General features: G+C 41.1%; 1 protein-coding gene across 7 annotated transcripts in view; it reads left to right on the top strand.

The window, feature by feature from the left end:
* gak (cyclin G associated kinase) overlaps nucleotides 1-26465 on the top strand; it is a 161465-nt gene that overhangs the window by 54113 nt on the left and 80887 nt on the right. For all 7 annotated transcript variants that reach the window (XM_069920488.1, XM_069920504.1, XM_069920495.1 and 4 more), the window contains 4 exons: nucleotides 92-227; nucleotides 2819-2931; nucleotides 11922-12021; nucleotides 20755-20872. In XM_069920488.1, the coding sequence (XP_069776589.1) occupies nucleotides 92-227; nucleotides 2819-2931; nucleotides 11922-12021; nucleotides 20755-20872 (467 nt within the window). The remainder of the gene's footprint in view (nucleotides 1-91; nucleotides 228-2818; nucleotides 2932-11921; nucleotides 12022-20754; nucleotides 20873-26465) is intronic.

Genomic DNA, 26465 nt, shown 5'->3' with positions numbered 1-26465 from the left:
AACAAAAAGGAGAATTAATATTGATTTTTTTTCTTCTTCTCCAGCTGACATGCGCATGTTTCTTTAAAATGTATATTGTCATTTTCTTTAGGCCTTGGGTTGCATTCTGTACCTGTTGTGCTTTAAGCAGCATCCATTTGAAGATGGCGCTAAACTTGGGATAGTAAATGGAAAGTATTCTATTCCTGCGAATGATACAAAATACACCGTTTTTCATGATCTCATTCGTAAGTATTGACTGCATGTAATTTAATGTTCAGGTTGATTTTGCAAGGTACTTATTTTGGACAGTGAATTTTAGATGACTAACAATGAGCTTCATGATTTGCTGGGGAAAGTGGAAGCAATCGTGTCATTGACATTATTGCTTTTATTTCCTAAATGCATGGACTAACTGGGTGCCAATGTTATTCATGCATTGATGAAGAATATAATTTAAAAAAAAGGAAGTGAGATATATTTCTGCTCATTATCTCATAGCTGATTTAGGTACTGACAATAAAATTGATATATAGTGGATTGTCTCAAAATTACTGATCATTGTGAAGCTCAGTGAAATCTGATTGAGAAAAGATGTGTGTGCAAGTTTGTTCATATTTTCTTCATTCGTGGTTCCTTAATCCAATCGGATAACAATTTAGTGGATGTGGGGAGTGACAATAGACAATAGGAGCTGGAGTAGGCCCTTCGGCCCGTCGAGCCAGCACCGCCATTTTACAGATCATGGCTGATCACTACCATCAGTACCCCTTTCCAGCCTTATCCCCATAACCCTTAACTCCTTTGCCCACTAGAGTCTTATCTAACTCTCTTTTGAACATAATCAGCGAATCTGCATCTACCACCCTCTGTGGCAGAGCATTCCACAGATTCACACTTCTCTGGGTAAAAAAATGTTTTCTCATCTCCGTCCTAAAGGGCCTACCCTAAACTATGCCCTCTAGTCCTCGTGTCCCCCATCATTGGGAACAAGTAATCCGACTTCACCCTGTCTATCCCCCTGATAATTTTGTATACCTCAATCATGTCCCCCTTCATCCTTCTAAACTCTATCGGATACAAGTCCAGTTTTTCTAGCCTTTCAGCATATGTCAACCCCGCCATCCCTGGAACTAACCTTGTAAATCTGCGCTGCACACCCTCTATAGCTAGTATGTCCTTCCTCAAAATTGGAGACCAGAACTGGATGCAATACTCCAGGTGGGGTCTCACCAGGGCCCTGTACAACTGCAGAAGGGCGTCTCTGTTCCTATACTCCAATCCCCTCTTTATGAAAGCCAACATGCTATTAGCCTTCTTCACAGCTTTCTGAACCTGCATGCTAGTCTTCAGTGACCGGTGAACAAGTACTCCCAGATCCATTTGCTCCTCCCCACTCCCTAGCTTGTCTCCATTTAAATAATACTCAACTTTCCTATTATTGCCCCCAAAATGGATAAACTCACATTTGCTTACATTGAACGTCATCTTCCATTCAGCAGCCCACTCCCCCAACCTGTCCAAGTCCCTCTGCATTTTCCTGACATCCTCCTCACATCCCACACCGCCACCCAGTTTCGTGTCATCTGCAAATTTGCTCAAGTTATTAATAATCCCCTCATCCAAATCATTTACATAAATTACAAACAACTGAGGACCCAATACTGATCCCTGCGGCACTCCACTCGTCACATCCTGTCATCCTGAAAAAGACCCGCTGACCCCAACCCTTTGTTTCCTATTTCTTAACCAATTTCCTATCCATGTCAGCACCTTACCTCCAATACCATGCTCCCTGATCTTGCCCACTAGTCTCCCGCGCGGTACCTTATCAAAGGCCTTCTGGAAGTCCAAATACACCACATCCACAGGCTCTCCCAAGTTCACCCTCTTTGTCACATCCTCGAAAAATTCCAGAAGGTTAGTCAAGCATGACTTACCCTTAAGGAATCCATGCTGACTAGCCCTTATACTATTATTTCTGCCTAAGTGTTCTGCTATTACTCCTTTTATGATAGACTCCAATATCTTCCCCACCACCGACGTCAGGCTGACCGGTCTATAATTTCCCGTTTTCTCCCTCCCTCCCTTCTTAAAAATCGACACCACATCAGCCACTCTCCAATCCTCAGGGACCTCCCCCGAATCTATGGAACTTTGGATAATGTCGACCAGTGCTTCCACAATTTCCAGAGCAACTTCTTTAAGCACCCTGGGATGCAGCCCATCAGGCCCTGGGGATTTATCAGCCCTCAGTCCCAACAATTTACTCACAACCTCCTGTTTCTGGATCCGGATATCCATTAGATCCCCTACTTCCCCAGGAAAGTTCCCCAAGTCTCTTGACACTGCATGACCATTACCCCCTAACTGACCATAACCTATATCCTCCTTGGTGAAGACGGTTGCAAAGTATTTGCAAGTGAGAATTAGAATTGGTCCATGTGCTTTGTTTTAATCAATTCTTTAATGTTAGAATACTGATGATAGGCCTCAGAGTGGTCCAGCTAGTGGAGCAGCTTCCTTGCCACGCTGGAGGCCCAGGTTCGATCCTAACCTCTGGTGTTCTCTGCATGGAGTTTGCTTATTCTCCCTTCTAATCATTTGGGCTTTCTCTGGGATCTTTGCCTGCTGTAAATTGCCCACCGTGTGCAGGTGAATTGGTAGAATCTGGGGAGTTGATCAGGATGTGAGGAGAATAAAATATGGGATTAATGTAGGATAAGTGTAAGCAGGTTAATGATTGGCACACACTTGATTGGCTGAAGGGCCTGTTTCCCTGCTGAATCTCTCAATGACTCAGGTCTGCTGATGTTTTTCTTCTCTTCTATGGTTGTAGGTAACATGATGAAGATAAATCCCAAAGAGAGAATGACTATAACAGAGATTGTGAATCAGCTTCAGGAGATAGCTGCTGCAAGGAATATTAATCTTAAATCTCCAATTGCAGAGGTAAGAAACTTGCTTAAAAGTTGCAAGTTAGAGGCTCGTCCAGCTTTAGAAACAATTAGAGTTCTGATTTGAATTTGGGACCCAATATTGAATTCCAGAATACAAATACATTGATCAATTAATTTATTGATACAATTTTTAAAAAAATTGTTAACTTTCTGTTTGGAAAGAACAAAGGAATAGCAGTTGAAACTGGAGAGTCTTGGTCAAAAAAGTATCTTTATCCTGGAAACACAGGAGACTGCAGATGCCTCCTCTGCACCAGTCAGACCAAACACAGACATGGGGAGACCGTTTCGCAGAGTATGGCCACCACGTTTCCAGTTGCATGCCATTTTAACTCCACTTCCCATTTCCACATAGTCCCTTCTGTCTTGCGCCTTCTCCACGTTTCGCAGAGTATGGCCACCAAGTTTCCAGTTGCATGCCATTTTAACTCCACTTCCCATTTCCACATAGTCCCTTCTGTCTTGTGCCTTCTCCACAATCAGATTGAGGCTCAATATAAATTTGAAGAAAAACATCTCCTCTTCCATCTGGTTTGATCATGGTCTTTTCATAAGAGAGGAGGCCCCCTCTCTCTTTGCCTTTTCTACACTTCTTTTTTTGTTCCTTTTCCCGCCCACCCCCATCCAGGTCTCTCTTTATACCACCATCTCAGATTCCAGCACTGGCAAATTTTGTCTTCTAATCACTCATTTCACCCTGTGCGACTCCTCTTCCTGCACCTGACCCTTTTTTTTCTTGGCTCCCACTGCCTCTGTCTGGCATTTTCCATTCCACTGCCTCTGTCTGTCACGTGCAACAATCCCACATGGGACCTCTGTTCCACCTTGCCATTCAGGCTTCAGTACAACATTTTCCCTGTCCCAATACAAAGTTTTGGCTCAAATGTTGACCATTTTTCTTCTCTAACTGATGCTGCTTGACCTGCTGAGTTCCCCCACCAGTATGTGTTTAGCTCATTTAGTCCAACCTCTCCTTAAAGCTCATTCTCATCAATCCAGGCAGCATCCTGGTAAAGCTAAACACATTCTGCCGGAAGGAATATTAGTAGGAGAAAAAGGTAGACATTTCGAATCGAAATCCTTCATCGAAACTCAGTAATTGACTGGAAACACACAATAGACTGCAGATGCTGGAATCTGAAACTGAGTTTTGGCTCAAAACATCAACCATTTAAAAAAAAAAATCTCACTGCTGCTGCTCGAGCTACTGAGTTCCTCCAACGGATTGTGTTTAGGTTCGGATTCCAGCATCTGCAGCCTCCTGTGGGTTTCTAGCATCCTGATAAATCTGTTCCCTTTCCAAAGGCTCCACTTCCTTCCTGTCATGGGCGACCAGAACTGCACGCAGTACCCCAAGTTTTATATAGATGCAACGTGACTGCTTCCCTCACCTATATCTGGCATTTCTTGAGATGTCTGCTCATTTGTGATCTAGAAGCAAGTGAGAGGAGCTTAATCAGGAATTAGATCCAATTATTTCCACCCAGTGGACCAGATCTTGCTGGACTCTGCTTGCTGTCTGCTTTGCCTTGGGGATGTGCCTTTTCTAGATGTGGACCGCTATCACATTGACCTTCTGCATCAGAGAGGTTTCTCACAAGGCACAGGGTGCCTTTGGTGGCTTATTGCTCGGCCCATGCTCCTTGAATGTCTCAATGGTCCTCCGATGCTAGAAACATTTAAAATCTATTTGAATATGCTTAATCTGGAAAGTATAAGAGTTATAAATATATTCTACTTAATAAAGTTAACTAAAGACACAATAAACTACTAGCATAACAATCTAAGGATTTAACTGCACTTGCCTTTCCCTGCAGACCTGGCATCCTTACATAAACGTATGGGCCTCCCTCCTCACCTTGCACCAGCCTGAGCATGCATCATCTGAGAAAAGCCCAGTTCAAACAGCTAGTACTTTCTAGGTGCCACTGTTAATAAGACCCATTCACAAGTATTAATGTTCATTTTCTCTTCTGGATTTAGAAGTAGAAAACTTCAGAATATGCTTTTTAAAAAAATCATAGGATTGTTTGTTTACTTTGAAATTCAGTAATATTTCATTTTGGTGTGTGAGTGAGAAATAAATCAAGTAGTTGACTTTTATTCACAGAGTATCATTTGTTTATTTTTGCCTTAATGGTACAATTGGGTGAGGCATCCAAGCAGAGAGGAAGCTAATTTCCTATGCAGTCCTTTGATCATTCTGATACCTTTCTGTAGCTTAACACATTGATCTCGTGGGGGAAAAACATAATTTGAAGAAGAATCAAGCCTGGAAGACCTGCTGCTCTAGCAAACAGGAAGCTTGTTGCTGATTCTGCAACTCTAATTAATGTTCCAGAGCCTCTATAACCTCTGTCAATATCGCCCTTGAGTATTGTGAAACATGCAGCATCTGCATGTTGTTGAGTCAAAGACTCCAATCAGTCGCAGCTCCCTGATTTCTTACATTACTGTAAGTGGCTGACTCCCTGAGCTGATCACCCCAGAATATAAACTCTTCTACCTGAGGAATGGGTCCTGGCTACCACTTTGTCAAATACTTTTAGTTCAGTGCAATCACTTCTTGTTCTTCAAATTCTCTGGTGTTTAGGTCAGTGCTATTCTTCAATCACTTCCATCCATCTTCTGTTTTGAATATTTTATATATAACTTTTCAAACTTGAACTCTAACGGTTTTCAGTAATCAATCAGAAATTACAGTTAACAATTAAATACAAAATTCGCTGTTGTGCCCGAGCTATTTTCCCCCTCCCTACCCCCTCCCCACACTCAACAAACTGCAGTTGTGTACAACATTCAAGACATGCCCAACAAAGGTTGGGAACATATCAGGAATTTGTCATGGCCCAACGTCTGGCACCTAGGTTGGTGCATTTTTCTTGACTTTATTTGATTGGGATGGAATGGACAAGGAAGGCAGGGCGGCGAGTTGTGCAGATTCACACTATAACACTGTTCCTGTAAAATTTAAATGTGGTTGCCAAATTTTTAGGAAGCTGTTATATTTTTTTTCTTAAGTTATTGGTAATTTTCTTCAGGGGCACAGCTTTGCATTTCTGTATTCCAGCCCAAGTGAGAGTCATATTTCCAGGTAACTGCTGTGCTCTTCCCGGCCACTGCCAATACGATCATTACAAATTGGATTTTGAATTTGAACAGCTTCATATTAAGTCTTATGTCCATCATATTTCCCAACAGGAACAACTCTGGGTCCGGTGGGAATTCTTTACCTATGATTTATTTCTAGGATTTGGCCTAGTTCCTTCCAGAAAGGTCTCACCATGGTACATGTCCAGGTTGTGTACACAAAGGTTCCTGCTGCAATGCCACATCTAAAACTTTGGCCTGAATTTTCAGGTTTAGCCTTATTCAATTTTTTGCAGTGTCAAATATAGCAGGTGGAGAAAGTTATACAGCACTAGCCTATACCGTGCATTAATAATTGCGGCCATGCTGCTCTGACACAGGTCTGACCAGCACCGCTCATCAATCGCTATTCTTAAGTCTAACTCCCACCTATGCTTTGATTTGTGAAGGCCGGTTTAGGGCCTTCCACTTGGAGTAAGAAATACATCGCCGAGATGAACTTCCCCGTGTTCCCCTTTCGAATTAGGATCTCTGTCACTGCACATCAGAAAGGTCATGGATGGACCTAATTTGTCCCTCAAAAAAGATCTTAGACTTACATTCATCTGGCAAAACACCCTTTCCAAGGCATCAGAGATTAAGATTCTTGCTCTTCAGTTCTTTTGTTAAAAAATACCAACATAACCATTTTATGAATTGTGTTAGGTCTGCTTTGTTCATGAATGAGTGAGACAAACACCAGGCTGAGTCGAAATCAGGGTTCTTTGTTCTTTATTACCGGATTGTAACACTTGCGACTAACAATGTTAGTCGGAGAATGCATTCTGCCGTTATCAGCAAAATGGTGATTTTTTATACCCTTGGATACATGCTTAGAACATCATCATATCATTACTTGTCCAATGACTAAAACTGTTGCTATCCTTTCCCTGCTAGCTTCCTGCCTCTCAATCCATCAATGTCTCTCTTATCTTGTAAGTACAAGGATGCATTCACGTCTTGTTACAGCCCTGTACAGGGTAACTCCTTACACATTCCCATCTCATGATGTTTTACCTTACAATTGTTTCTTGTTAACTCTCTTTTCCATTCTCCTTCTCTTAGTAGTTTTTCATCATTGAAAAGATTTTCTGCATTCCAGTTATTCTTACCTAAAGCTCCTATTCCCCACAGTTCACACCAATTCCCATCTCTTTGCCCTTTCCATAGCCTGGGTGCAAAAATAAAATAATACAATTGCTTGAAATATGTGAATACCTTATTTTAAAATTTTCATACCTGTATATAATCATTTATATACATCCATTATATTGTACAGATTGATCCTAACTACAAAAAGGAATTATACTCCCTCCCCTTAACAAACCCTCCCTAACCCCAACCCCCAAATGCTAAATCAACAAAGAGTGCCTACATATTTTCATATTATTATAGTGACCTATTAAAGAAAAGCTGGAAAGAACTACTAGATTTTACTAGGATAGGCTATGGGCACTAAGGACTTTGTCAAACAAATGATGTTCTGACCTTGTGTCTGAATCATTAATGCAAATTGCATTGGTCTGTGACTCTGGCTTTAAAATTTTGGGCTTCTTTTAATGTCACTCATTTTATGGGTGACTTCGTAGGATCCAGCAATTGGAAGAGATAAAATTAAACAACAATACTTATAGTTTGCAAATATTGGCTCCATATCTGTAAATATATATTATAATTATTCCTGAAAATATAAATTTTTTTCTAATGGAATACACTTTTGAATATCTGAATGTAATTTATCTACATCTAAACACGAATCTGATTTCCAAGTAACTACAATACACTTTCTTTCCACTGCCAATAATATTTTCACAAATTTCTTTTGATGAAATGTAAGTTTCAATTCAGGGTGCGTCATAGGAACATCGGAACATAGGAAGTAGGAACAGGAGTAGGCCAAAAATGGCCCATCGAGCCTGCTCCGCCATTCAATACGATCATGACTGATCTAATTTATGACCTAACTCCACCTACCTGCCTTCTCCCCATATCCCCTAATTCCTCTATCATGTAAAAATTTATCTAACCAAATTTTAAATATGTTTAATGAGGCAGCTTCAACCACTTCCCTGGTTAGAGAATTCCAAACATTCGCGACTCTCTGGGAAAAACTATTTTTCCTCATCTCTGTCCTAAATCTACTCCCCCGAATCTTGAGACTGTGTCCTCTCGTTTTAGTTTCCCCGGCCAGCTCAAAAAACCTTCCTACATCTATCCTATCCATACCCTTCATAATCCTATATGTTTCTATAAGATCTCCTCTCATTCTTCTGAACTCGAGCGAATACAATCCTAGACGATTTAATCTTTCATCATAAGTCAACCCCTTCATCCCAGGGATCAACCTAGTAAACCTCCTCTGGACCGTCTCCAAAGCCAGTATATCCTTCCTCAAATATGGAGACCAGAACTGGACACAGTACTCAAGGTGCGGTCTCACCAGTACCTTATACAATTGCAACATTACCTCCCTACTCCTGAATTTAATTCCTCTAGTGATGAAGGCCAATATTCCATTTGCCTTCTTAATAACCTGCTGCACCTGCAACCTAACTTTTTGCGATTCATGCACAAGCACTCCCAAGTCCCTCTGCGCAACAGCATGCTGTAGTTTTTCACCCTTTAAATAATATTCAACTCTTTTATTTTTCTTGCCAAAGTGGATAACTTCACACTTACTAACATTGTACTCCATCTGCCAGACCTTTGCCCACTCATCCAGCTTAACTATATCCCTCTGCAGACTCTCCACATCCTCATTACAATTTGCTCTTCCACTCAATTTGGTGTCATCCGCAGACTTGGCTATACCACATTTTGTCCCCTCCAAGTCATCAATGTAAATGATGAACAGTTGTGGGCCTAACACTGACCCCTGCGGCACCCCACTTACCACTCTGCCAATCTGAAAAACTCCCATTTATCCCGACTCTGCCTCCTGTCAGACAACCAATTTTCAATCCAGGCCAATATAGTTCCCCGGACTCCACTTTCCTGTAACATACTGATAAGTCTCTTGTGCAGCACCTATCAAACGCTTTCTGGAAATCCAAATATACAACATCAACCTGTTCCCCTCTATCCACTGCACCCATTATATCCTCAAAGAATCCTAACAAGTTTGTCAAACAAGATCTTCCCTTTCTAAAACCATGCTGCGTCTGCCTAATTGAACCCTTATGTTCCAAAAGTTTCACTATTTCATCTTTAATGACGACTTCGAGCATTTTTCCAACCACAGACGTCAAGCTAATTGGCCGATAATCTCCAGTCTTCTGCCTACATCCCTTCTTAAAAGGTGGCGTGACATTTGCTGTCTTCCAGTCTGCCGGGACCTGCCCAGAATCCAAGGAATTTTGGTATATGACCAAATGTGTCCCTTCCACATTCTAAATGCTTGAAATACAAAAACAAATGGAACTGAAATAGTAATGATTTTTCATACTACAGATTCTGCCTGACTTGAGTATTCCTTGTATTTTCTTATTTTAATTCACTTGCCGTATCAATTTAAGAACCATTTTTTTAAATTGTTATTTGTGTTTGCAGTGTTTATGTACTTGGTACATGATGTTCTGACCTTGTGTCTGAATCATTAATGTAAATTGCATTGGTCTGTGACTCTGGCTTTAAAATATTTATTTTGTCTTGAATTTTGGGCTTCTTTTAATGTCGCTTCAGGAAGCTGAAGATTTTGGGGGCCAGTTTTCAATCTGTTTTCATGAGCAACGGGTTTGAGAAAGAATACCCGAGGAAAAGGGTGTACTGTAGCATTCTCTTGTGTTTTCTCAGGGATGTAAGAATCAGAATTTATTGTCATGAACATGTCATGAAGTTCATAGTATTACAGCAGCATTACATGTGAAAATATTGCTATAAATTGCATTTAATGATAAATAAATTAGTGCAAAATGAAGAGAAAGTGAGGTTGTGTCTGTGGTTCATTATCCATTCAGAAAACTGATGGCAGAGAGGAAGAAGCTGTTTTTGTACCACTGGGTACTTCAGGTTCTTGTACCTCCTTCTTGATGGTTGCAGTGTGAAGAGGGCATGATTGAAATGATGAGGGTCCTTGAGGATCGAGGCTGCTTTCTTAAGACACCGCCTCTTGTAGATGTCCTCGATCGAGTGAAGACTGATGCCCATGATGGCACTGGCCGAGTTCATAACTCTGCAGTCTTTTCCTGTCCTATGCATTGACTCTCCACACCACAGAATTCTCTTCATGGTACACCTATAGAAATTTGCAAGTCTTTGGTGACGTACCAAACCTCCTCAAATTCCTCACGAGGTACAGCCACTGGTGAGCCTCCTTCGTGATTGCGTCGACATGAAGGCCTCAGGTCAGATCTTCAGAGATGTTGACACACAAGAATTTGATGATCTTAACCCTTTCCATTCAATGAGGACCAGTTCATGTTCTCCTGGTTTCCCCCTCTTGAAATTCACAACCAGTCGCTTAGCTTTGCTAATGTTGAGTGCAGGGTTGTTGTTGTGATATCACTCAACAAGCTGATCGATCTCACTCCTGTTCACTTCCTCTTTGCCATTTGTGATTATGTCAATGATCGTGGTGCCATTAGCAAATTTGTAGATGGCATTTGAATTGTGCCTAGCCACACGGTCATGGGTGTAGAGAGAGTATGTGTTTGTGTTAATTGTCAGTGAGGAGGAGATGTTGTTTCCGTTTCATACTGAGTGGTCTTCTGATGAGGAAGTCGAGGATCCACTTGCAAAGGGACATGCAGGTTTTGAAGCTTGTTGACCAGTGCTGAGGTGAGCTGTTCATCCATTCACAGTGATCATACTGTAGGTTAAACTCACCATTTTACAATGGAGTAGAAATGTCTCTCTTGTATTTGTTCTCTTTTTCCATCATTCTCACTCATTGGCTCACTGAATAGGAAAAAAAAGATTTTGAATTGAACCTGAAAACATTTGAGCACTTATCACTAATTTTGATATAAATAATGAAGAAAATGTGCAGTTTTAACTAATTTCTAACTGATCCTGTTTAAAAGAAGCTGCCATTGCTCACATCAACAATCTCAATATGGAACTGTTTTAAATCCTTGCATAGAGGATAATGTTCTAGCCAGGAAGAATAAACACTTCTCGGTCACTTTATTTACAAATTATTATTTTGTGCAACAATTATTTTTCCTCTTGGAAAGCCTTTGAAAAATACTTAGGATTCTTTCATTTCTTCCCTTCTGTCCCCTCTTTTTTTTTAAAAGATTTGATTGTTAAAGTTAAACACTAATGTGTTTTAATTCCTGATTATTCAGGGTATTGTGGCCTTATAGGGATCTGTGTGATGGGTTGTTTTTATTGTAAGACCTTGCAGCTTTAGAGAACTGCAGAGCCCAATTAGCTAAAGGGCAAGGAATGCTTCAATTGAAGAGATTTTTCCTCTGGGGTTGGGATTATTTTTCCAAGCTGCGGAGCAGTTTTTCTGTCATTAGTTTCATCTATTGTTAAATTTTAAAAGGTCTAATGAAAATGTAAACTTCAGTCTCACCTGGAATAAATGAGGCTGCCCATTTTCACATTTATGAAAATTGAGGAAGATTTACCCCAAATTAACATGAGATAAACTGGAGTCAGTTGCTCAGGCTGCAGCAGAGCAACGTTGCTCTCCTGTTGGAGCTGCCTATGAGTGCTAAGCTGACTATTGAGAAGGGACTAACACAGCACTGCCCTCTTTGGTCTGGAGCACAGTTGCTTGTAGTGCGTTTGTGATCAGTGGCTGGGAATCTGGATTTTTGTTTGTATTATGTAGGAATTGGTCTCAAGAATCTGCTAGGATCTTATTTGCAAAAGATCAGTCATAATTGTTATTATTTCATCCAGCTCTTGGAACAGAATGGAGGGGTGACCAACAGTACGATAGCAAGTTCAAGACCACAATGGAACAAGCCAGGAGGAACTCAGAACAATATGCATCATGCAGGTATGTGGCTTGTTTCTTGTGCAGAGAAAGAATGAGTATAAATTCTCTTCCTGGAACTGGAAAAAAAACCATAGAAATCTGTGCTGTGCAGTAACCTGCACATTAAATTTTAGGTCAATTTTAAGGTTTTGTTTCCAAACGGTTATTTGATGGTTACAGTCCTGCTGTCAAGATCATTTTGACTCTGGGCTTCATTTTAGTTCAACAAGTACATGTAAGACAGGAAGTTAATTCTGAAATCCATTTGCAAACAATATTATGGCAGATGTGGTCCTCTCATTTAGATTTGATAATTCAATTTGAGTCATATTTTACATTGCTAATTAATTCATAATTTGGGAAATGGAACAAGCTCTGGTTTGTTTCCCATTTGAACCTGTAGAATTGTAGTGACAAAGCAGACCTAGTGGACTTATTAATATCTTTGATAAAGATGTTATTAAATTTGAGATTACTGCAGAATCATCAGACAGATCATAAAGGTTATCCACATTATGGAGTGGTGCAACACTGAAAGAGGCCCTTAACCCTTCTACATGGACCTTTTTGTCCATCAAAACTAATTAATTGATAACTTATGAGAGATCTCATCGAGGCCTGGTGACATCCACCTTTGAGCATCCTACACCCTCTCCTTCTCAGTACTGACCTGCCCCTGTATGAACTCGCCACCTTACACACCTTTCTCCTGCTGAATGCAGATGAGAAAAATTCATTCAGGACCTCGTCCATATTATAACGTCAAATAAATTATTATATTTTAGATATTTTGACAGATGGAATATTTTTCCCCTTTTAATAATTTTCTGTTTTATTGGACTAATCTTAAGTAACAAACAACTGGAGCAAATGTTTTGCTTTTTAAAAAAAAAAAAAAAATTCTTGCTAGGAAGGCAATGATCAGGACTAATTGTTAAAGTTGTTTTGTAAGAATTAAATCCTCTATTTAAATTATTTCATTAATAATGTTTCACACAAAATCGCTGGAGAAACTCAGCAAGTCACCCAGCATTCTTTATGGAGCAAAGATAAAGATGCATAACCAACACTTCTGGCCTGAGCCTTTCATCAATGTATCATTAATAGTGTGTTTGCATGTAAGTTTCATATTGATGATTATAGAGCATGTGGGTGGCACAGCATCGACCTGGGTTCAATCCTGACCTCCATTTCTGTCTGTGTGAAGGTTGCACATTTTCCCTGTGACTCCATGGGTTTCCTCCCACATTCAAAGCACGTAGATTGGTAGGTTAATTGGCCACTGTAAATGGTGTGAATATGAAGGGTACAATCGGGGTGGGGGGAGGGGGGCGGAATAGCTGAGAATGTGGGAAGAATTAAAAAAATACCAATGTAAGATTAGAATAGATGGTTGGATGGGCTGAAAGGCCTGTTTTCCTGCTGTAACTCTCATCACTCTTTTGTGTAATCAATTCAGTTAACTGCAGTGACAAGACAAAGTGAAAGAGAAGCTTTGATCATGTGGTATTTCGTTGTGATTTAGGAGGTCATTTGGTCCTTGGAGTCTATGCCAGCTTTTAGAGCACTCTTTTATGTTTCATTGCTCCTTTGTCCTGTGACCTATTCTCTCTCAGTGACCAACCATTCCTCCCTGGTTTCCCTGTCACCACGAACACTCGGAGTAATGTACAGTAGGCAATTAGCCTACCAGCACTTCTTTGTGATGTAGCTCGAAGCATATTCAATCACAGGAAGACACGCAGGTTCCCCCTCTGAAATCCATTCTCCTATCAAGTTCTGTAATCATGTGATCACCCAGACTTGTGTCCTTCCTGGTGACGTGCCTCCTCTGCCCTCCAGCATCCACATCTGAAGTCGCGTTTGGAGCTGATGGTTGGAGCTGTGCCACTGTTGCCCAGTGCTTTGTTGAAAGGCAGAATATTGAGTGGTTTGCTGGTGGTCATTTTCATACCAGCTTATGTTAGTCTGGTATTATATGTGAGATACTCTATTTTCAATCAGCATAATCTTTGCTTATCTATATCCAACATCTCTAATTTTGTTTGAATTAGTGAAGTCCATTTTAGAAATTTCCAGTCTACTTGATGTCCAGGCATTGTCCTGGAATGGATCAAAGTTTGGTCAAGATTTCAATCTGTATTCTGGCTGAAAAGTCTGGGAAGTCGTAGCATCTTATGAAGTGTACTGCTGTTGAATGCTCACAGTTGTTGGCAGTGGGTTGCTACTTCTGGGCAATTGTAGCTGCCTCAGCTGAATTACTTTAGTTTCTTCCTCTTAATTTAAACATGGTGGCTACTTGATTTTGGGTGAAAGGATGGGGAAGATGGATGTTTGCAAGCAATTTTGGCAGAGGAATTATTTGTGATGAATGTCTTCAACTTAAGACTGTAAGATAACTAATCCTTCATAATTTGGTCTATTTTATTTGTTCCTGTTTCGGTGGGCTACATTGGCGGCTTGCTGAAAAGCTCAACAAAAATCTTGCTTTGTAATGTATCATGTTGACATTCATTCAGCTTTGGGCCATTAGGTGTAGGATACCAGCAGCATTAGTTTAGATCAAACATCATATGGCCACCTTGGGGGCCACAGCACATTTAACGGAGGGGCATAGACTGAAATCCTTAATAAGGAAGGTCCAAGGTGTATGGGGTTAGGAGAGAAGTATGGGGGGGATAAAACTATTTCACAGGGATGGGGAGTCCCATAAACATTAAGCAGAGTCCCAAGGACACCATAGCCAAAATAAAAGGGTTAATAATGACTTTTTTTAGATGAAGAAATTATATTTGTACACTACTGTTCATGTCATTAAGATTTCTTGGTGCAATCATGTCGAGGGATTCACAGTGTTGACTTATTGATCCAATGATTTTGAGGCCATTTCACCAGATGGAATGATAATTTTTAAGGAATATTTTTAAGAAATAGCTCTCTTCACTTGTCATGATAATGAATATGTATGAGATATACCGGAAGTCACGTGGTATGAGAGAGAAAAGAACACAAGCAAGAGAACAAAGGAAACCGGAGAATAAAAAGACACTAAGAAGTTTACCTGATAAACTTGTGTTTAATGTTTTATTAACTTCACATTTCGGGCCACAAATGTGACATTGGCGACGAGGATGAAAGAAGCTTGAAGAAAATTAAAGACTAAACAAGATTACAGAGGATTACAGACAACTTCAAGGTGATAAGAATTTTCTCTTTGACTCAGTACTTTTGGGGCTGGAATATTTCCTCATGGCTGGGGCAGACGGTGACTTTCTAACACATAGTGGAATTGCTCATTTTGACCCGACTGGTGATGCAAGCACTGTAAGTGTGAAGTGGAAGGCAAGGCTGGAAGAATTTGAATCCTATGCCGACAGTCGTGGCCTATTTCTAGATACCGGTACAGTTGAACAAAAAGCGCAGAGAAGGGTGTTACTTCTTTTCACTGCAGGACCCTCAGTTCGGGCAACATTTAAGACACTTTTGAATACTGGAAGAAAGGATGAGTACCGGAAAGCGGTAGATGCATTAAATGCACACTATGTAGTGACACCGAATGCTACATTTCAACGCCATTTGTTTCGGAGAACGAGACAAGAAGGTGGCTAGACAATTGCTCAGTACGTGACGAGACTACGCCAGCTAGCTGTTGGATGCAATTACATGCCAGCTGATTTGGACAACCAATTATTGGATCAAGTCGTACAGCACTGCAGATCAGATAAACTCAGAAGACGTCTACTGGAAAGAGGGAGTGAGTTGGAACTCACTGATGCTTTAACCATTGCTGCTGCATTAGAGGCTGTTGAAGGGCAATTTCATACCATGACCCTGAAAGATAACTCAAGCCAGCAAATTAAGAGGCTCTCACATCGCCATAATCAGCCAAAGATATACGCCGACACATGACGTGAAGTGTTATCGATGTGGAAACCGAGGTCACTTTGGAAAAGACCCGTATTGCCCGGCCAAAGGCAAAGTTTGCAGAAAGTGTGGAGGTAAGGACCACTTTGCAAAGAAGTGCAAAAGCAAGTCCAATGCAGACCAGGAGAGGAAGAGTACAACTTCCAAAGGCAAAGCCTGGGGGAAAGGAAAGTATCCTGGAAAGAAAGATACCATTCGCCAGATAGACGGTGACGATGATGATACCCAGGAGGAACAGAGTTGTTACCAATTTACTTTGAATGAAGTACATCATGAAAAGGTCCCAGTGATCATTGGTGGAGTGACAGTGCAGGTCATTGTAGACTCAGGCAGTGACAGTAATGTGATTGATCGACATTTATGGGAGAAGTTGAAAAGGAAAAAGATCATCTGTACCTCAAAGAAGTGTTCCAAGAAACTGTATCCATACACAGCAACTAAGCCATTGCAGACCATTGGATGTTTTACTGCAACTGTTGAAGCTGGAGATAAGTACACCGAAGCAGAGTTTATGGTCATAGAAGAGAGGGGAGAACCATTGCTGAGTAGAAGCACAGCGCGAGACCTGGCAATACTTCATATTGGAGCTTGTGTCAATTCAATTCAGTCATACGAGGATATGCAGCAAGAATTCCCCGCAGTCTTCCAAGGAGTAGGAAAGCTGAAAGGTCGACAATTGAAGCTAGCGGTAGATGAAACGGTCAAACCCAAGGCACAATCAATGCGCCGAACTCCGTTTGGACTTCGTGGGAAAGTCGAAGCCAAAATTAAAGAATTGATCGAAGAAGACATTATTGAACCGGTGGAACATTCGACACAATGGGTCAGTCCCGTAGTGATTGTGCCCAAACCAAAGGGTGACATAAGACTATGTGTTGACATGAGAATGGCCAATGAAGCTATAATTAGAGAACGACATCCTATACCAACAGTGGAAGAAATACTTCAAGAACTAACTACCAGGAAGGTATTCTCAAAAATTGATCTGAAATGGGGCTATCATCAATTAGAGCTGGATCCAGGTTCCCGAGATGTAACTACGTTTGTGACTCATTGTGGATTGTATCATTACAAGAGACTATCATTTGGAATTAATGCAGCTTCGGAGATCTACCAGTATGAAATCCATCGAGTGATTCAAGGCATTCCTGGAGTTGCCAACATTTCTGACGACATCATAGTCCATGCACCAACGAAGGAAGAGCATGACAAACGGTTGAGGCGTGTACTATCTAGACTACAGGAGGCAGGCCTTACCGTAAATGGAAACAAGTGCCAGTTCGGTGTGTCAGAAATGGACTTCATGGGACACAGACTTACACGGAAAGGACTAAACCCTGCAGAGGCCAAGGTGAAAGCTATTGCAGAGGCACGTGCACCTCAGAACGCAACAGAGGTGAGGAGTTTCCTAGGATTGGTCAATTTTTGTGCAAAGTTCATTCCTAATTTCGCTACAGTGGCAGAATCACTAAGGAAACTAACCAGGAAAGGTGTACCATTTCATTTTGGATCTGAGCAGAAGAAAGCGTTCACAGCGCTGAAGCAAAGCCTGACAGATGCAAAAACTCTTGGATATTACGATCCGGCGGCATCAACCAAAGTCATAGCGGATGCCAGCCCGGTTGGTTTAGGAGCTGTGTTGGTCCAGATGCATGATGGAGGACCGAGAATCATTGCCTATGCCAGCAGATCGTTATCAGATGTGGAGAGAAGATACTCTCAGACAGAGAAAGAAGCACTCGGACTTGTATGGGCCTGTGAGAGGTTCCATGCATATTTATACGGCATTGAATTTGAACTCATCACAGATCATAAGCCATTATAGGTGATCTATGCACCTAGATCCAAACCATGTGCCAGAATAGAGAGATGGGTACTCAGACTACAACCCTACAAATATAAAGTAATCCACATTGCAGGGAAAGCAAACATTGCTGATCCGCTGTCCAGATTGGTGAAGGATGGAGGTCCACAATCCAAGTCAGAATTGGGAACAGAAACAGAGAGCTTTGTACGCTTCGTAGCTATTCAGTCGACACCGAAAGCTGTGACTACGAAGGAGGTTGAGAGAGAATCCGAACGTGATCCAGAACTCATGGAAGTCAGAGAATGCAAGGCTTACATTCCCATTAGAGACGAACTTTGTTGCATCGGACAGTGTGTATTAAGAGGTTGCAGATTGGTGATACCGCAAAGATTGAGACCGAGGATCCTTAGCGCATGAAGGACACCTAGGTATTGTTGGTACCAAGCAAAACCTCAGGACCAAGGTATGCTGGCCAAGTTGTGATAAAGACGCAGAGAAATTTGTTAAAACTTGTCACGGATGTCAAATCACAAGTAGGAGTAATCCGCCAGAACCGATCCGGAGTACGCAACTTCCGACAGGACCATGGATCGACGTAGCTGTTGATTTTCTTGGACCTTTACCGACGGGTGAATCAATTATGGTAGTGATAGATTACTATAGCAGATACTATGAGTACGTGGTGTTGAAGTCCACAACCACTGAAAAAACAATACAAGCGTTAGCAGAGATATTCGCAAGATATGGATTACCTGTTACATTATACTCTGACAATGGTCCACAATTCACTTCAGAGACATTTGCAGAATACATGAGGACCACAGGTATCCACCATCATAAAGTAACTCCGAAATGGCCGCAAGCCAATGGAGAAGTAGAGAGACAAAATCAGTCCATTGAAAAACGATTGAGGATTGCACACGCAGAAGGACAAAATTGGCGAGAAGCATTGCTATCTTATGTGGCTGTCTATCGAGCAACGCCTCATGCAACCACTGGAAAAAGTCCTGCAGAAGCATTTTTTGGGAGAAAAATCCGCACAAAAATGCCAGAAAGAAAGGAAATCCGAGACGACCAGGAGATGAGGGACCACGATGCTGAAAAGAAAGGTGCAGCAAAGCTGTACACAGATTCGAAACGTGGAGCCAAGTACTTAGACATCATGCCAGGAGATAATGTTCTAGTGAGGCATGAAACTGGTGGTAAGCTAGACACACCTTATTATCATCAACCCTATACTGTCGTATCCAGAAGTTGCAGTATGGTGGACAGTCAAGTCTCCGACTGGAGTCCTGTATAAGAGAAATGTATCAAGTGTAAAAAAGTACCAGTCCAGAGATACATCGAGCGAAGAGGTTGAAAGGCCAATACGAGATGCTGAAACTGAGAGACCTGATGATGTTCCAGAGGCAGTTAGCAGCACTCCTAATGAAGTGACTAGAGCACCAGAAACACCCGAAGCCGTGGCGAGCAGTATTTCCGACGCCGAGAGTGAACAACCGAGAAGCGACGACAATATCGCAGGCAGGCCGAAACAAAACCGGAAAGTGCCCAGACGATACGAAGACTTTGTGCCATAGTTTTAATAAGAACTTTGGGACAGTATTTAATCTTATATCATAAAGTGCATGTATGAGTGCTGTAGGAAGTAAATTTTATGTAGTTGAGTTATAGTATTACCATTAGTTACGATGTTTATATGTTTCCGAGGAATATTGGTAATTGAAGGTAAAGTTTATTTCTGATTAAAGGAGGGATGTCATGATAATGAATATGTATGAGATATACCGGAAGTCACGTGGTATGAGAGAGAGAGATAAGAGCACAAGCAAGAGAACAAAGGAAACCGGAGAATAAAAAGACACTAAGAAGTTTACCTGATAAACTTGTGTTTAATGTTTTATTAACTTCACATTTCGGGCCACAAATGTGACATCACTGACCTGTATTCTTCATCCAAGGACCATTTAAAGGTCAATGCAGGAGACTGCAGACGGTGTAATTTGATGCAGGGTCACAAAGTTTAAACTACCCCATAATCACATATTTATTGGCACCACTCCCATTAATTCAGTGTTCCATTCCTTATGCAGGTACAAATGAAGGATGTTGAAATATTTCTAGTCCAATTTGTATTTTGTTTAAAAAAAAACCTGTACAACTTCATAAATAATAATATCTGGCACCTATGGGGTTTAGTAGATGCCAGAAAAGAGTCTTTTCCAGTTGCTTGAGGCTCACTCTTACAAGGCCTAACTAATACACCTACATTAAAAATAAATAGTTTAAAAGACAAAAAATATAGTACTTTATTTACACTGAACAAACTTCATTTGGATGAATATATAAACCTTAAAGTATTTAACTTTCTTTTCAGTCACATTCTTTGAAAACATTTAACTATCACTGCATCTGCAGTTTCCTCCCCCTCCATGGAGCCGCCCGAAAGATGAACAATGAGATTCTAGGTAATTAACCCACCCCGCCCCCATGTTTACAGATAAAGCCTCTGACCATTCTTACTAAACAGGGATAAGGAGACAACAGCTGCTGTGAGCAAAGCATGACCAAGGCACTCTGCTGGCTGAATAGTTGCTCCCATCTTCACCAAAGGTTTATATGTTATTTCAGAGAACATTTACTTTTACAATTTTAAACTTTTAAAAAAACTTTGTGTTATTTTATTATTTATTTTCCTCTTTTTTTTTGTTGGTTGCTTGACGCTGCTGGTTACTTGAAGTCCAAATGCAAGGGGTATTACTGTAATAAACACCCAGATTCTGGTGGAAACGTCTAAAGCTTAGTTGTGATGCAAGTTTTGTGATCCGTTAATTGTAGCTTTAATCAACCATTGTAGATATAATTGATTATATTGATTTGAAAAAAATAGTGTAAAAACTTCCAGACCATTGTTATGTAACGTGAAATAAATAGAATGTTAGATATAGAGAATGTGTGATATAGGACAGGGTCATGAAGACTGAATAATAATGGATTGCTTTTTTAAAAATCATATTCCTTAGGTATTGAAAATGATGTATCACATCCTGGGGGGTTTCTTGATATCCTCAAAGGTGGAACAGAGCGGTTCCTGACGAACATCAAGGATACCTCCTCAAAGATGATCCAGTCAGTTGCTAAGTAAGTTAAGATGAAGATTAAACCTCGCAAGCTCTCGTTTCTAATATGTTCCATTGAGGCAGAGCCATATGATAGAGCCTGTGATCCACAACTGTTACCATATGCTGGTCTGTGACTTCTGGATGACGTTAAGATGTATGTCCTTCGGCTGAGTCTCGGATTAGTATTCTTTAGCCAGGCTGTATGTTAGTGCCTGTGTTCCACAGGATTTTAGTATTTGTGCATTTAATTGTTCCAACACATTCACAGAAGTAATAAAATGTACTATTGAAAATAAGGGTAAATGCACAAAACTGCTTGAGAAATTCAGCAGGCCCCACAGTGTCCATTGGAGGCAAAGATCAAAGTATGAGCAAAAAGCAGACTACTGAATTAAAAGGTAGGGGGAGGAGGCCAAGAGGCCAGAGGTGGACATGGACTGGATGGCAGGAGAGAAAAGCTGAGCATTGTTTGAAGAAAAAGGTAGCTCTTGAATGCAGAGCTGGAGGAAAGGAGGCCAAGGGACTGGGAAAGAGAAACAATGAGAGGGTAGCTGGAGGAATGGAGGCAGAAGGGTAGGGAACAAGAAAGACAGCAGTGGGGGGAGGGGCTAATGGAAATAGGAGAAGTCAATGTTAATGCCATCTGGTTGGAGGGTCCCCAGACTGAATAATTGTTCCTCCAATTTGCAAGTGACCTCATTTGGGCAGAGCATAAGACCATGGACAAGCATGTCAACTTGGGAATAGGGCGGGGAATTGAAATTGGTTGTCACTGGGAGATTCTGCTATTACAGTGGACAGAGCAAAGGTGCTTAATGAAGTGATTTTTCAAGTCTGCTTCAAGTTTCTCTGATGCAGAGGAGATCTTGGCAGGAGCACCAGATGCACTAGATGACCCTTGTGGATTCACAAGAGAAGTATTGCTTCACTTCGAAGGACTGTTTTAGTCCCTGAATGGTGGTGAGGGAGGAAGTGTGGGCGCAAGTGTCACCTGCTTTTGATAGGTACAAAGGGGGTGATTGGTGGGAAGGGATTAATGGATGAGGGAGTCTTGGAAGGAGTGGATCCTGTGGAAGTAGGAGAGGGGGTGGGATCATGTTGAAGGTAGCAGAAATTGCAGAGGATGATGTGTTGGATGCAGAGGCTTGTGGGATGGAAGGTAAGGATCAGGGGAATCCTGCCATAATCTTGTCCAAGGGTGCAGGGGGCCAGGGCAAATGCAGAGGGAATGAAGGATATGCAGGTGAAGGCTGAGTGGAGAGGGAGCCAATTTTTTTGAAGAAGGAAGACATCTCAGATGATCTGACCTGGAAGACCTCATCCTGGGAGCTTTGATGGAGACAGGAATCAGGGAACAAGGTGTGATTGAAGTAACTGTGGGAGATGGTGACTTCCTGGCATACTGTTTGCACGTGACTCAAGGGAAAATCTGATACCACATGTTTGTAAAATGATACTTCTGGTACAGAGCAACAGTAACAACAGGAGCTATTGAATTCTGTCCTGTCATGTTTTGGATTGTGTGATTATTTGTTTGTAATCTGGGGTGAACTGTGCCCTGTTCCAACACTTTTTGGATTTGATGTATTCTTTTGGGAACCCAAATAAAATAAGGAAGAAAGAGAAAAACTAAGATATTTATTTGTTCTTATAAATATTTAAATAATTTATATTTAGATATATTGATAAAAATGATAGCCCCAAGCAAAGCCAATATCATGAATTCACACTGCACACTCTTGTTCCTTGAATTGGAAGCAGACATATTAGTAGAGAATACATGAAGGTGTGTGTGGGACAGAAGAATAGCTGGAAAGATTGGAGCTGGGTCTTTTCCACCCCCTTCTTTCTGAATAAGCTTCCTGCTCTACCCCATTTTTTTAATCAACGAGGAGAACAGAAATTCCATTGTTTTGGTTTTAAGTCGGTCAGCACAGATAAATGCCAATCTGAAGGAATAGCCAAGTTTCCATTTATTTTCCCAGTTCAATGACAGTAATGAAGTGGTCTTTCTGTAGAATTTGGTGTTCTGATAAAAAAAATGCAGATTTATTTTGGTATAAAATAAATGTTATTCTTGCTAGGTATCCAATTATTTTTGGATTTTCCTTTGACGTTGCATGCTTTTATCTCAGATTTCATTAAAAAAAAACGGTTTTGTTATTAATGAATTGCAAGAACTTATCATTTTTGTCTCCCATGTGAATTTTGCTATCTGTCTGTTCATGTTTTTTGAGTATTTATTGCTCAATTTCTTTCTTTCTCAACATCTCTATGCTTCTAGCAAACCCAGGTAAACCAATTTAGTTCTTTTGTGTGCTGTTAAGGCTTTTTAGGATCTGGGTTTTATTCACTTATTGTCAGTGTATTATTACTATTCAATTGAATAATAATTATTATTATTCAATTCAAAAGAGTTTATTTGCATGTTGCTTTTTTGAGTTCTTGGTTGAGTGTTGATGAAAAAGAGTTGGGAACAAGATATTAGCAATATCACTCGAATGGGCAGGACTCATCAATTTTCCAAAGTGGCAACTGGTCCTGCTATTTCCCCATTATTTTGAAAATTAGTTGTTAACAGTATCATTTGATGTTCCCAGGGCTGGCAGAGTTAAACTATAATCAGCGGGAAGGATGCTTGTTGAATGCTTTTAGTATTAAACAGGAAAAGTCAGCAGGTGCTGGTGTGGTAGTGCAATTCACAAAAGTGCTGGAGAAACTCAGCAGCATCTACAAGAAGTAAAGGGTAGCCAATGTTTTGGGCCTGAGCCCTTTGTCAAGGCATGAGCAAAAAGTGGAAGTAAAATTGTTGATCACTGGGAGATCCCTGTTATTGTAGCAGACAGAATGAAGGTGCGCAATGAAACAATCTCCCAGTCTGTGACCAGTTTCCCTGATGTAGTGGAGGCCACAATGGGAGCGCGGGATGCCGTAAACAAACCCTGCAGATTCTCTGCAATAACAGGGACCTCCCAGTGGCCATCTGTTTTAATTCCATACCCCATTCCTACACCGACATGTCTATCCATGGCTCATGCACTGCCAAACCCAGGCTACCCACAAATTGGAGGAACACCTAATATTCTTTCTTGCTGCTCCAACGAGTTGACATTAACATCAACTTATCCAGTTTCAATAAACCCCTCCCTTGAGTTTCTCTCTTTCCCTATCCCTCTGTCTCCTTTCATCCAGCTCCCCACACCTTTCCCTTCCCTCTCCATTCGGAAAGCTTTTCAGCTTATTTCTCATCCACCCTCCCCCTTGGATCCACGTATGACCTGTTAGCTTGTGCAACTCAGTGACAACTACTCCCACTGCTCTGCTCTCTCCCCACAGTACCGTTTCGGTCCCCACACTGATCCCTACTTACAAAGAAAAAGTTTATAGGTACTCTACAGTATTCCGCATAGCTTTGCTAAGTATAGAATATGGTGTTGGCACAACGTCTATAATTGCATAAAGCCCAATTTCTCAGAACGTATCTTGAATGTTAAGTAGTGCATACCTGTATTTCCAACAGCTATCAGATTCTTGAACCTCCCTTTGTTACACTAATCAGGGACTGCTCGAACATTACAAGAGGACTGTCTGCATTGCTACAAAGTCATTTTATTTTTGCACGAGGATTATATAAATATTTATTATCCATCTATCTTTTATATTTATTGTCTCACTTTAATTCAAATTATGTATACTACTGAGGTCATTTTTAAAAAAAAACCTTTTTGACGACAGCCAGTAAGAATTTCAGTGTGTATGTACATTGTACAATATGTATGATGGTGAACTTGTTACTGTTTGTTATTTATTTTAGTAATTTATATCAAATATAATATTTAAATAACTCAGTGTCCGAGCTATTTAAATAGATTTTAGATAGCTCAGACATTTTGGATTGGAGAGATAGCAGTGCTCCAGCAGTGTCCTCTCAAGGCCTGGGATGTTTCAGATAGCTGTCTGAGGTTGAGCTGTTCCTGATTCCGGGGTGCAGAGCGCCATTGGTTAAGGCCGTCCACATCTGGATCAGTGTGTATGGTGGGGACCATGGCCAGCAGGTCACATCAACCACGATCCCAACCTTTACACTTCAGTTTGTCCTTTGGTTCTCTTTTTGAGGATTTTTCCAAAGAACTTGAGATTGGGGAAGTGAGTAAATGATGGTGATCATTAGTATTCAGCAGCCCTAAAAGGAACAGAGCTATGTTCAAGTGAAATCACACTTTTTAGCATTTACAGGAAAAACATCCTCAGATATAAGTCAAATATTCAATTATTTTATGGTCATGTAATAAAGCAGAAATGTGATATTACACAAAATTTTATTCAGTCCACCATAAATCAGACGAAGATTAAATTTCCCCAGCCAGAGAAAGAGAAGCAAAAAAGAGTCCCTACAGGGACTTTGAATGTCCATGCCTTCACCTCTGGTGCTTCTTCAGCCTCACTGCCACAAACCTTCAAGTCCAAACCATTCTACTGTGAGTCGCCAACAGCCTGTCTCCTGTGTGTTCTTCAGCCTCCGAGCCCCTCACTGCCAAGATAGTCCCATGGGTCATCTCCTCTGCTTCTCCTTCTCAAATGGGGGGTGGTCTCCCTATTTTCTGGTGCCTTGTGCCAGTCCTAGATGCTTTCCCAAAGTCTGCATCTCTTCGTGGCCTCAACCATTCATAGGCACCCCCATTTTGGACCCAGACCCTGCCGTCGTGATGTTTTAAAATAAACCAACAGGCAATTAAAAGCCCATAAGAAGCAGGAGCAGATGGCTCCTGCTGTGGAGCACTGAGACTTCGCTCTCTGTGAGTCTGCACCAATGGCAGCGCTGCTGTTACAGCACCCCCATTCTTTTCCTCAAGTGTTCACTGTTTTAGGATGTCTTCAGTTTAGCCTTGTTAGATGATGTTGAGTAATAAGTTGCATTAAGTTTAAAAATGATGCAGTTATATTGATTTTCCTGGAAGATTTTTCTTTTGTATTTGAAAGTCCACAAAGTGATGAAAAATGTATTGTCACAATTTTTCTGCACAACTTCTAATTACTAAAAGGATTAATTGCCATGATAGTAAGCGAGAGACTGCAGGTGGTGGAACATTGGGCCAACACCAAGTGCTGGAGGAACTCACGATCAGGCAGCATCCACCGAAGGCAATACACAGTCAACACCTGAACCTGAAACCCTTCCTAGGAATAACCTGAAGGAGGGCAGAGCCTAAATAAAAGTTGGGAAGTTGGGGGACCAGAGGTGAGCCGATGATAGGTCAATACAGATGGGTGGGGGAATGATGCCTCCCTTCCTGATAGGTTGAATACTTTCTATGCAGAGTTTGATGAGAAAAACAAAGTGACACCAAAGAAAACCCCATCTCCCCCTGAAGAACAGATACCCTGCATAACTGACACTGAGGTGAGGTGGATCCTATCCAGGATGAACCCACGCAAAGCAGCAGGACCAGATAATGTTCTTGGTAGGTTGCTGAAGATCTGTGCGGCCCACTGTCCCAGCAGGATACAAGGCAGCCACCATCATCTAATGCCCAAGAGAGTGATGATAACTGGACCAAATGATTTTCATTCAGTGGCACTGACGTCTACGATCATAAAGTGCTTGAGTGACT

The sequence above is a fragment of the Narcine bancroftii genome, chromosome 1 (genome assembly GCF_036971445.1).
Source record: "Narcine bancroftii isolate sNarBan1 chromosome 1, sNarBan1.hap1, whole genome shotgun sequence".
NCBI classification, from domain to species: Eukaryota; Metazoa; Chordata; class Chondrichthyes; order Torpediniformes; family Narcinidae; genus Narcine; species Narcine bancroftii.
Note: the sequence above shows the minus strand (reverse complement) of the source record. Positions and strands in the feature narration are given on the sequence as shown.